This window comes from Callorhinus ursinus, unplaced genomic scaffold (assembly GCF_003265705.2).
Source record: "Callorhinus ursinus isolate GAN/ISIS: 27379988/994484 unplaced genomic scaffold, GSC_fseal_2.0 scaffold102, whole genome shotgun sequence".
In the NCBI taxonomy this organism is placed as follows: Eukaryota; Metazoa; Chordata; class Mammalia; order Carnivora; family Otariidae; genus Callorhinus; species Callorhinus ursinus.
In genome coordinates this window covers 996113-1008047 of record NW_027397164.1, presented here as the reverse complement: position 1 = coordinate 1008047, position 11935 = coordinate 996113, and the positions used below count along the sequence as shown (strand labels likewise).

The 11935-nt window shown below is 38.9% G+C and overlaps 1 protein-coding gene across 1 annotated transcript in view; it reads right to left on the bottom strand.

Moving 5' to 3' along the window:
* The window catches only part of MEIOC (meiosis specific with coiled-coil domain), a 16025-nt gene extending 5589 nt beyond the window's left edge, over positions 1–10436 (bottom strand). Inside the window, exons 1-5 of the mRNA XM_025861970.2 lie at positions 10215–10436; positions 9461–9595; positions 6059–6216; positions 3353–3457; positions 587–2453 (exon numbers count right to left, since the gene is read on the bottom strand). Of these exons, the coding sequence (XP_025717755.2) occupies positions 587–2453; positions 3353–3457; positions 6059–6216; positions 9461–9595; positions 10215–10220 (2271 nt within the window). The 5' untranslated portion in view covers positions 10221–10436. The remainder of the gene's footprint in view (positions 1–586; positions 2454–3352; positions 3458–6058; positions 6217–9460; positions 9596–10214) is intronic.
* Between the last annotated feature and the right edge of the window lie 1499 nt (positions 10437–11935).

Sequence of the window (11935 nt, the reverse complement as noted above, 5' to 3'; positions counted from 1 at the left end):
AAAAAAAATTAAAAAAGATTTTATTATTTCTTTAAAGATTTTATTCATTTATTTGAGAGAGGTAGTGAGAGAGATGGAGTGCATGAGATGGGATAAGGTCAGAGAGAGAGGCAGACTTCCCACTGAAGAGGGAGCCTGATACAGGACTCGAGCCTGAGACTCCAGGATCATGACCCGAGCCGAAGGTGGCTGCTTAACCAACTAAGCCACCCAGGTGCCCCAAAAAGGATTTCATTTTTAAGTACTCTCTACACCCAACATGGGGCTCAAACTCATAACCCTGAGATCAAGAGTCGCATATTCTTCCAACTGAGCCTGGCAGGCACCCCAAAAGAAGTAAACTTTTAACCCATTAAGGAAAAAGTCTACTTCATAGGCAAAATAAACTTTACATAAATAATGATTTTTTTTAAGCCTGAAGCTTAAGTCATCTAATTAATTCCTTATAGTCAAATACTTAACAAATACTGTACATTATAGAATTAGCTTAGAAATAAGGCAAGTACTCAAACTACTCTAACAAACAATATGAAGAGAGGCAGAGGGAACATCCTAAGTTACTCCTAAATGGATAGCTTTGTGTTACCTTTTTTCTCTCCTTTTCTAATGCTCTCCATTGTTCATAGCACTCTTCTAGTCGAATATGAAGTTCACTGGCTGGTCCACTACGGGTTTTAATTGGTCTTTGAAATCCAAAAGTTGGCACGAAACCAGAAAAGGAATTATCACCATACATCATATCATTAAAATAAGGGTATAAATGGCTTAAGTCATCATAAGAAAACAAATCATAAGAATCCAACAGTGGAACAACTGAATGGCCAAATGGGTGAGTGGATCTTAGGGGAAACCCATTTGTACCAAGTGGTTGAAAACTCTGATTATGCCTTAAATCTCCCATCATATAATTATTAGAAAAGCATGACGCCTGTGCACGATTCACACGGCTATTAATATTGTTGTCTCCACTTCCCTGTCTGTGGCTATTAAAATGACCCTGTGACTCCAACAGATCTTGATACGTATTTTGAGATAAGCCATCTAAGTGCTTTGGACCTTCCTCAGGATCATAATGTCCACTCTGAGGCTTAGCTTGAAAATTATGTTTGTTTACATTTTCAATGATCCCATACTGCTGAGCTGAATAGTTATCACAAAATCCATTTGGTTGCTTTATTTTTTTATCAGTAACTGATTCAAAGAGATTTTCTTCTCCAGTCTTTGTCAGTCCTTCCATGTGATTGACAGATTGAATTCTTTCTGCACCATTGTAACTGAAGTCAAAACTAGAAAATGCTGAAGGGTTTTCTTGGCAATACTTCTGAAATAAACTGCTATTTGGGGTTAAATTTGTGGATGACAGTTGGGGGAAATCTGAAGAATGGTTAGAACCTTTTGAAGCTACACTTAAGTGACTATTTAATCTCATCAAGTTACCTTGATTCCGATAAGGAATAAGAGTGTTATTTTTTGTTTGGACATTCATCCAAGTTGGTCTGCTTAAGTTGATACCTGAAGATGTTGCTGAGTTTGATAATAAATTCACAGATTTAAAATACTCAGAATTTGGGGGGTCAGGTTTAGTAAACTGTTTTTCTGTGACATTAGCAAAATCATTATTAGGTGGACAAGCTGTGTGAGGTTTTAGTCCAAATTCTGATTTTAAGCCAAAATCGGCAGTGAATGCTGCTTCCTTTGCAAACTGCTTTTCTGTTAGATGTGGTGTGGTTTTTGGAAATGTGAAATTCTGCTGGTCAGGTATTGTCTCCTCCATTTTTTTCTGATTTGCTGGTTTAACCTGAAATAACTTTGGGTAGGTGTCTGCTTCTAAAGTTGGTGTTTCAGGTGTGCCATTGGCTAATTTTTTACTATCTTGGACACTAAAATTCGAACACTTATTAAGCTTAGCCTTATTAGGATGAACATATTCTGGGTATCTACAATAATCTGCATTTTCATTGTATCTATTAAATTGAGAAAGAAACATCTCTGCCCTTTTCTGCTGTAATGGTGCTTCAAGACCTTTAGTACATATTTTCTCTCTTCCATAAGGGTAAGTATCAACTCCTGATTCTTTCATGATGTCAGACAGACCAGTTTGTGATGTAAAACAGTTTTTGATAAATGGATAATCTTGGAATGTTGTCTTAGCTGTATCATTTGTCTGGATATTGTAACAGTTAGAATGATCACTTCGTGAGGGGTACATCCATTGTTCTTCAAGGTCTAAACCAGTAAATCCATGATAAAGTTCATCTATTTTTTGTTGTGGTGTTAGATTACTATTATGCAGGTATTGCTTTTCCACTGCTGACACAGATTCACCACTATAAAAAGCTTGCTGAGAGATGGCTGTATCTATTGGCCTTTTGGTTTCTGTTAAGAGGTCATGGTGATCTGCAAATCTGCTTGTGTTCATTGGCCAAACTGACTTTAAATTGGAGGAGCAGGTCCTAGAACAAGTAAATATATTTAATTACAACTTAGGTTTTAAATGACTTTATTTCCTTAGTGGAGAAGGTAGGACAGGTTTTCAAAACATTTATATCGCCTCACTGCCCCATTATCTATCTAATCCTTTCTAATTCTGACTTATAAACAACTATTACATCCAAATAATTTTCTATCACTTGAAATGTGTCACATGCTACATATTCATTTTAATCTTAATATGTCTACAGTATACTTTCCCAAGAGGCATTAACTAAGGCCTGAGGCTGGTGACTGCATGATCTTGCATCAATTTATTTATCTATAATAAGCAGAAAACAAAATAAGTTTTTCCTTTAATTAGGTTATTATATAATACAAAAATGTTGTTGACTGCAATTTTTTAAATGAAAAAGATGTACTTTGCTGAAACTATTACTGAAATTAAAATATTTTAATTGGTTACATGTGTGCTGCATATTTCCCTATCTATGAAATAGGGCATTTGGGTAATATGGCTTCCACACCCCCAAAAACAATCAAAGTGTATTTTAAAAATTTTTACCATATGAATAAAGCCCATACATATTTCTGCATAGCAGTAATGATAGTTTTTTTCTTTGGGATATATCTATAAAAGCTCTTTGGAATTTATACTCTTTAAGCCAAACTTTAGCTCATAAACTCGAGGGAAATAGCTCTGAATTATGCAAGAATAATTTTCCAAATGAAAGTTCTTAATAGTAAATTAAATTTTAGTATGAAACTTCCATTGTATGGTAAGTACCTCACCAAAATCAAGGCTGTTAGATACAAATATGTGAATTAAGATGTCTATTGTCAGACGATCCTTTATCAAGTAAAAATACAGTAATCTAGTAAAAGCCTACTATATACCATATGGCTTATATAATATACTAACCCCTCAGCAAAATATGGCTGTGACTTATCTTGTTCTTCCAAAATATTAGACACAAGTCCATATAAGTCTGTTTCACTGCCATAGTCATTTCTTTCCGTTTGAATCCTAAAAATAAATGAATATCACATGTAAATTCTTTTCCTCATGCTGAAATACAATATATTGATTTCTATTTCCAGACTTATCATACTATTATTTTTCTATAAAATATCTGGGTTGGATTTATATCATCATTTCAAATAAAGAGGGAACAGGAACTCAAGAATATTTTCCACGTTAGCATAGTGCCTATGCTATGTAAGTGTTTCTCCTTCGTTTCAAATCCTATGTCTAGTTCACAATGTATGCTTAACTCTTATTTCTCCAAAACACATGCTATTCATTTTAGGTTCCAAGATATAAATCTCTAACCTATGATGTTTTAGACAGACTTGGCACCATGGCTGCTTCTAAAAGCGTATCTGTCCCATTATACATTATTCCATCAACACTTGCTCAGTTTCTTCATTTGTGATTTGAAAACCATATGAATCTGCTGCTCTATTTTTATGACTCTTTAGACCAAATGTTGGGTTTAAAAAGTGAAATGAGATATGGTCATCCTAGATACCACACCAATATTGCAGTTGTCCCTTAAATGTAACCGATTTGTGGGCTATCCCAAATCCTTACTAAAGTAACCAGAGCTCCATGTACCTGAAATCGTATCTTGTGACTAACACTGTCTAAATAATACAAAATGTAAAAACCACAAGGAGACTGAAATTGGTGCCTTTTTACCTCCTATGTATTTAAAGTAATTTGTTCCTAGAAGTAATATGTTGCTTTAGGTTGTAACTTCTTGTTTTCTCATACTTTATTTTTAACATTTCACAGTGTTAGGACATTTTAGAAATAAAAACACCTTATATTTGCATAACACTCAAACATTTCATTGATTTTCATAACATAGGATGGGCAGGTATTAGTAATCATTAAGCTACTGAAGAATGAGCATTTGAGATTTTAAGAAACTTGTATTTTGCAAGTGCATACGATTTGCCAAACTGTCCACTTGCTGAACAAGTGATCTGCCTATAAGTCTAATGCTTTTTCCACTATGTTGTGTTATTTCAAAAAGATTCAATGTAAAGTTTTTTTGGATAATAATATATTAGTATATATCTAAAAAAAATTCAACGTAATATATACTAAACTATTAATAGTTGTTATTGGGAAGTGTTAAAAGTTAAGGTGAACTTCTGCTTTCTTTTGTATATTTCTGTAAAGTCTGAATTTTTTCAATGAACATAGATCAACTTAAAAAATATTTTTGTAGAGGGCGCCTGGGTGGCTCAGTCGGTTAAGCGACTGCCTTCAGCTCAGGTCATGATCCTGGAGTCCCAGGATCGAGTCCCGCATTGGGCTCCCCGCTCAGCGGGGAATCTGCTTCTCCCTCCAACCCTCCCCCCTCTCATGTGCGTGCTCTCTCTCTCATTCTCGCTCTCTCAAATAAATAAATAAAAATCTTTAAAAAAATATTTTTGTAGAATTATATATTAGTCTTTCTAATAAAATCACTATTTCATAGAACTTACCAATTTTCAAATTTTTAACATTTAAAAAAATTTAAAGTAATTTCTAGGGGCGCCTGGGTGACGCAGTGGTTTAGGGGACCAACTCTTGGTTTCAGCTCAGGTCGTGATCTCAGGGTGGTGAGATCGAGCCCCATGCTGGGGTGCGGAACCTGCTTAAGATTCTCTCCCTCTCCCTCTGCCCCTCCTGCTTGTTCTCTCGCTCTAAAAATAAATAAATAAATAAATCTTTTTAAAAAAGTAATCTCTACACCCAACATGAGGCTTGAACTCACAACACTGAGATCAAGAGTCGCATGCTCTACCAACTGAGTCACTTAAAAATTTTATTAATTAAAAAATATTAAAATTGGGGAGCCTGGCTGGCTCAGTCGATGAAACATGTGGCTCTTGATCTCAGGGTCCTGAGTTTGAGCCCCACACTGGGCACATAATTTCTTAAAAAAAAAAAAAAAAAGAATAAACATATAAGATTTTTAAAATAATTATTTTCCACTTAAGCTAAAGATGTATCTACCTCTATCAACTGCTCCCTTATATACAATTAAAATAAAGGTAGATGGCATTCCCTTAGGCTTCTCTTTGCAACAGGCTCCCATAATATCCTATACTTTTTCTTTTAAACCTCACTATACTTGTGGCCAGCAAGTCATCATCATCATCATTATTGTAAGATCTATAAAGGTAGGGATAATATTTGCCGTGTTAATTCTAGTATCCCCAAAAGGAGAGATCTGGCATAGAGTAGGCCTTTATTATTAATGGAATCAAAAAATAACTAAAAGTATCTTATATTTGATAAAATCCCGTTTGTTGTATACTTGTGAAGGAAATAAATACTGAAAATTTAGAACTGGATGAAAAAAATCAATAAAAAATTATAACTCATTTATATAAGCTATCCTTAGAAAAAGGAATTTAAGATTTACTCACTAAGTGTTGCCTCTAATGAATAAAAAAAAAGTAATGAGCTAAAAATTATATACACATAACTGCCCAGTTTAGGGCTTCTAAAAGTTTAACAAACATAGAATTGTAATGCCATGACATTAAAGTGCTGATATAGGGAACAAAGAGCTAATACAACTGGGTTCCTATGTAATCAAACTTAAAATCTGATTTATTAATTTACCTGTTCTTTACATTGATCTGAGAATTAGAAGGTTGTTTAATATCATCTCCATAAGTAGACCATGGTGTATAGAAAAGTGAAGAATCTACAGAACTTGAATATTCTGTTGATGAAGCAAGTGGAGTACAGGTCTGTCGTAGGTCAACACTGTCTTCACTCTGAAATTTTAAAGACATGTTTGCATATCAGACACTTCAAAATTACACCTATTACAGAATATTAGTGAAATAATAAGAAATTAGAAGAAATAACACATGTGTAAGAGCTGGAAGACTTAAAATCTACACTTAGCCACTTAAGCTTGTTTTCTACTAGGGGTTGGCGAATTTTTTCTGTAAAGGGCCAGATAATAAATATTTTAGGGTTTTCTAGCTGTTATGGTCTCTGTTGAAACTCCTCAGTTCTGCTATTCTAGCACCAAAGCAAACTACAGACAACATGTAAAGGGCACAGCTGTGTTCCAGTAAGATTTTGTTTACACAATCAGGCACTCGGCGGATCTGATCTGTACTTGTTGCTTATCCCTGGTATGAAACACCTACAATTACTGCACTTCTTTTTTGAACAGATGAGCATTGTGTGGACACTAGCAGTGTTATTTTCAAGAAATTATTTGCAAAATTCTAATGCCCCCAATCTGTTAAAAAAGTGAATGTCATTTATTTATATAGAATTTTCAAAGAAATTCCACATAACATATTCATTCAACTTTGTGACATGAATACTCTATTTTAAAAAGAGGGAAACTAAGGCTACAGGTTACTGAGCAGATAGGTGACAAAACTAAACCCAAACTCAAGGCCTTACTCCTACCGTAGGACCTTTTATTTAATTTTTTCTATAGGACCTTTTAAATAATATCTTCAATTTTCAGCCTAGTTTCTATTTCCAAGAGATATTATAAAGATGATGATACATAAAATTTTAGAATTTTAAATCTCTTTAGAAATTTAAAGGCTATTATTACAATTAGAAGAAAAATACAAGCTCATTTTTCTTTTTTTGTGAATACTTCTATAATGAACTTTGAGTAAATAAGGTAAAAAATTTGAATTTTAAGCTTTTATTGATTTAAAATACTGCCTCTTGGGGCACCTGGGTGGCTCAGTTGGTTAAGCGTCTGCCTTCAGCTCAGATCATGATCCCAGGGTCCTAGGAAAGAGCCCCACATTGGGCTCCTTGCTCAGCGGGGAGCCTGCTTCTCCCTCTCCTTCTGCCCGTCGCTCCCCCTGCTTGTGCCTTCTCTCCCTCTGTCAAATAAATAAATGGAATCTTTAAAAAAATAAAAATAAAATACTGCCTCTTTCCAAAAGGGATGTTCAGTGAAAATAATTTTAGATACTTAAAATAGAATGAATTTAACAAATTATATAAAGATTAAACTTAGATGTATTTTATTCTAGAAAATGCTTCTTTAAAGAAGTCTGAAAGTATAGATTCACAATTTTTAACTCTCCAAATGAAACCTGAGATGTAGTAACTATAAATATCCAGACATAGTAGAAATGGTATTTTCTTATAAATACAGAGAATATATAATCCTGACTGAAAATATTTTCTAATTGCTTTTATACTCTTAATCAAAATTTATATAAAGAGAGAAGACATAGTTAGATCAAAGAATTCTAAATTTTTGTTCATCATAGACATAATTGAAATATGTCTTTAAACATATAACAGAGTTTATACTATACCAAAAAATATGAAAATCTCTTCCAATCACCCATCTTTAAGAATCTCAAATATTTTACAACCATTTGTTTAAATTCTGGTTATGACTGCTATTTGAAAACTACACATTATAATTGTCTTGTTTATATACATCATGCTGACTATTCTGAAGCTGCGGAAACCGAGGTACCAAAGTAATTTTGCTAAGTGTGTCACTAAAAAAATACTTTTCCAGAATTTCTTAGTTAGCAATAACTTTTACAAAGGCTTTTATCTTTAGAACCTTTCATAATTTTATTCCTTTTCTGGAGATTTTATCATAGGCTCACCTTAACTCTCTTTTAGGTGTGAAACATCCAAAGTGATATAAGTAATTGTTCATCTTTTTAAGATAGTGACTTAAAAGAAGTATTTTCAGATTATGCAATATCAAACAAGATATACACTATTTGAAACTAACTGTATTTTAAGAGCATTCTTTCGTTTTACATTTTAAAGTAAGATTTGACAATTAGAAAAATTAACTCCTTTTGTAAGATTGATTTCAATTTTGTATTCTAGGATAAAAGCAGCAGCTAAAGTAACGTGGTGGATTCAAACATAATTATACTTTAAATATCTGGATCCTTTTCAGTTAAAACATTTATGCGAATTAAGTATGCAAATGCTTGGGGATGCATATTAATCAGTCTAAATAACTGCAAAATGTATCCCTTATATCCTTGCTATAGTTAATTGATTGAAATTAGATCCAAGTAAATTTTAGAAGCTGTATAAACATTATAGAGAACAGTGGAATGCTGGTCTTGGCAGTGAAAAGACCTGTGTTCCACTTGGGTTTTGTCACTTAAAGCACGAATCAAGCTCTCTGAGCCTCAGTTTCTCAGTCTGTACACTAGATATAATACTATACAAAGTTGTATTATGGATTAAATAAAATTATTTATTTTGGGTATTGTTATAATTAAAAGTATAACAATACCAACACTGATGTCCCGGTTAAATAATTTCAAATGAAAACGACTTACACACCCTAAGCCTAATTTAGTATGATTAATAAAACTAAATGTTTTAGGTGAGGTGAAAGGCAGCATGTCATCTAAGACACAGTTAAGGCCAGAAAATGAAGGAGTACAGAGAAATTTCACCTTCAAATGATCAAAAGTATGTTTATGCTGACTTGCTTGCAATAAATGCTTGAAGGAAAAACTATTTTATGGTCTTACTAAGTAAACAGGGATTTTCTTACATTTCTGGCCTCATGTTACACTGAGAACAAAATGATAACAAGAATCAATGGAAAAATCTTCCTCAACTTGTTTTCAAAGCAAAATAAGTATTGTGCAGACTCGACTGAAAATGTTACCGGCTGAGAGAAAGAAAAGGAAGAAAGGGGAACAAAGAAAGAAAGAAAATGTTACTGGCTTTTTGGTCCTAAACTTGGGGAAATTTACTTTCTTTAAAGATTTTATTTATTTATTTGACACAGAGAGAGAGAGAGCACAAGCAGGCAGAGCAGCAGGGAGAGGGAGAAGCAGGCTCTCAGCTGAGCCGGGAGCCCGACGTGGGGCTCGATTCCAGGACCCTGGGATCATGACCTGAGCTGAAGGCAGACGCTTAAGCGACTGAGCCACCCAGGCGCCCTAAACTTGGAGAAATTTTAACACCTAAGTGAATGGGCCCAGGTAAACGGCTGTGATTTCGAAAAAAATCCTCTAACAAAGGATGGACCTGCGATCTGTAGCAATCATAGAAGGAAGTGGAGCCAGTCAGCATCACGCTGTTGAACACATCCGTTAGTCTACTGCTGGGGTCCGCACCGAGGTTCCAGCAGCGATTCGCACCTCCACGGAACGCTACCTTGGGCTGCACAAGACAGGGGTGGGAAGCGGGAGAGGCATCACGCAGTGCAAAGCCACGGCCGGAACGGCGGACGGCTGTTGCGCCGCCACTGTTCGCGCACCTCAACTCGGAATCCACTCCGAGGACACCGATCCCGGGGATTCCCTCTCTGCCTTCCCGCCATCTGCCGGCCGACCCCAAGGCGCGGCCCTCGACGGCCCTGACAGGCCCACCACGCCCGCGGCCACCCTGTCGAGCCTCAGCGCCGCGACCGCCCGACGTGGAGGAGGCGACGGCAGCTCGGGCGTCGCGGCCACTGCAGCCCCTGCAGCCCCTACGGTCTGTCCTGTCAGCCCGCGCCGAGGTCCCCCCAAGCCCGGGCCCGCCGCGCCCCCCGCCCGCCCCTGCCCCGCGGTCCGGGTGCCCCGTCGGGGCTTCTCCCCGGAGACCTGCCCTCTCCCGCACGGCCGCGGTCTCCTCAGAGAACCGCGTCTGGGGACGCGCCCGCTCCTCTGCTGCTCCTCACCGTCGCCATCCTCCGAGCCCGGCCGCCTCCCAGACGCTGACCGTCCCCACCGGTTACCTCAAGTCCCTCCCTCAGGCCTGGGGGGTGAGGGGCCGGGCAAGTGTCTCCGCCTCTCACCTCCATGGGGCCCCCCAGCCCCTCCTGGACTAGGTACAGCTCCTGGGGCACGGGGGTGAGGGGGGCGTCGAGGCCCGGGCTCCCTCAGCCCGCACCCCGCCGCTGCAGCCGCCGCCGCCGCCGCCGCCGCCGCCGCCGGCCCGGGCGCTGCCTGGAGCTGGTCTGTGGGGGGGGGGGCCGGAGCGGGGAGGGAGGGGCGGGGGGAGAGGCCGTTACATTGCCTACCCCTCGCTCGCGACCCGGCACGCTACCCGCCCCACCGGCCTGCCCCGCCCCACCCCACCCCACCCCACCCCCTCGTGTGAGGCCCGCCCCCCTCTTCGCACCTCCTCATTGGCCCGCTGCCCAACCAATAGGCAACCTCCTCCAGTGCCTGTTACCCCCAGAGACAAGGCCAAAAAGGAGCCGTTAGCTGACCTCGCTCCTCCGTAGCTTCTGAGCCTTTCCCGCTCAAAGTAAGCCTGTTCGGGATTGGCCCTGACTGGCAAGCAGCCGCCCGATGATTGGCTAATAGGGCAGCAGAGGGGCGGGGCGTGGGAGGTGAGGAAGGAGCGCGGGCCTACCCGATAGGAGAAGTGATGGAAGTGGTCGGAAGATATGAGAAGTCGCTCAGCAACTGGCTGTTAATCCTAAACCTAACGCTGCGCGCCTTGTGCATTTCATTTTTGTCCCTTGGTCCCTCCCCTAACTCCCAGAATCCTTTGGAGGGGCCAAGAGAATAATAGACGTGCTTATTTACGGAAAGCGAGGAACCCGTTATGGAATTGGGTGTGTTGTTGGGACCCCCCCCCACCCCTTCCGAGGGAGAGCCGCGCTCTGTTCTAGGCCCCAGGCCACAACGAGGGTGAAGGCGTTTTGGTGTTAATGTAACTCTTGAACAAAGTTCACGCTGACCTGCACCAGACAAGCCATTTATGTGGGCAGTCCCATTTGGAGATAGGATAGTCTCAGAGAAATGCTAAATGTGGGCATTGAAATATTGAGGGGGAGATGAGAATCATAAACGCTGCAAACGCCTTTAAGGTGTTTATGTTTTAAAATCAAAACTTGAGAAGCTCTCAGTAAAGTGGAAGATGTTCTTTTAATTCAAAAGCAAATGGAGATAGTATAGGGGGACAAGTTTTATTGGCCCATACTGTCCCGGGAGTGAATTTGGACGTCTACCCAGCTTTGATTTGAGAAGGCTGACCAGGTGAGGTGTCTGTACCAATTACATTTCTTTCCCCACTTCACCCTTAAAGTTGCTGATGTGGAGCTCATTCTCCCCTTGCTGGAAGGAGTTCTGTACCCTCTTCCCTCCCCTATTGTACCCCAGAGAAGTTTGAAAAAGTATGAATCCTCGTATGTATCTTTTTTGTTGTAATAAGACATACATAAAATTTACCATTTTAGTCATTTTCAAGTGTACAATTCAGTGGGGTTAAGTACATTCATAATGTTGTGCAACCATCACCGCTATACATTTCCAGATAATTTTCATTATCTCAAACAGAAACTCTGTACTCAATAAACAATAACTCCCTATTTCCTCTCCCCCATCCACTGATAACCTCAATACTAATTTCTGTCACTAGATTTTGCCTATTCTAGGTACCTCACATAAGTGGAATCATAAAATATTTGTCCCTTTGTGACTGTCTTATTCATTAGCAATGTCATGGTTCATCAATATTTTTGCATGTGTCAGAACTTCATTCCTTTTCTTGGCTGAATCATATTCC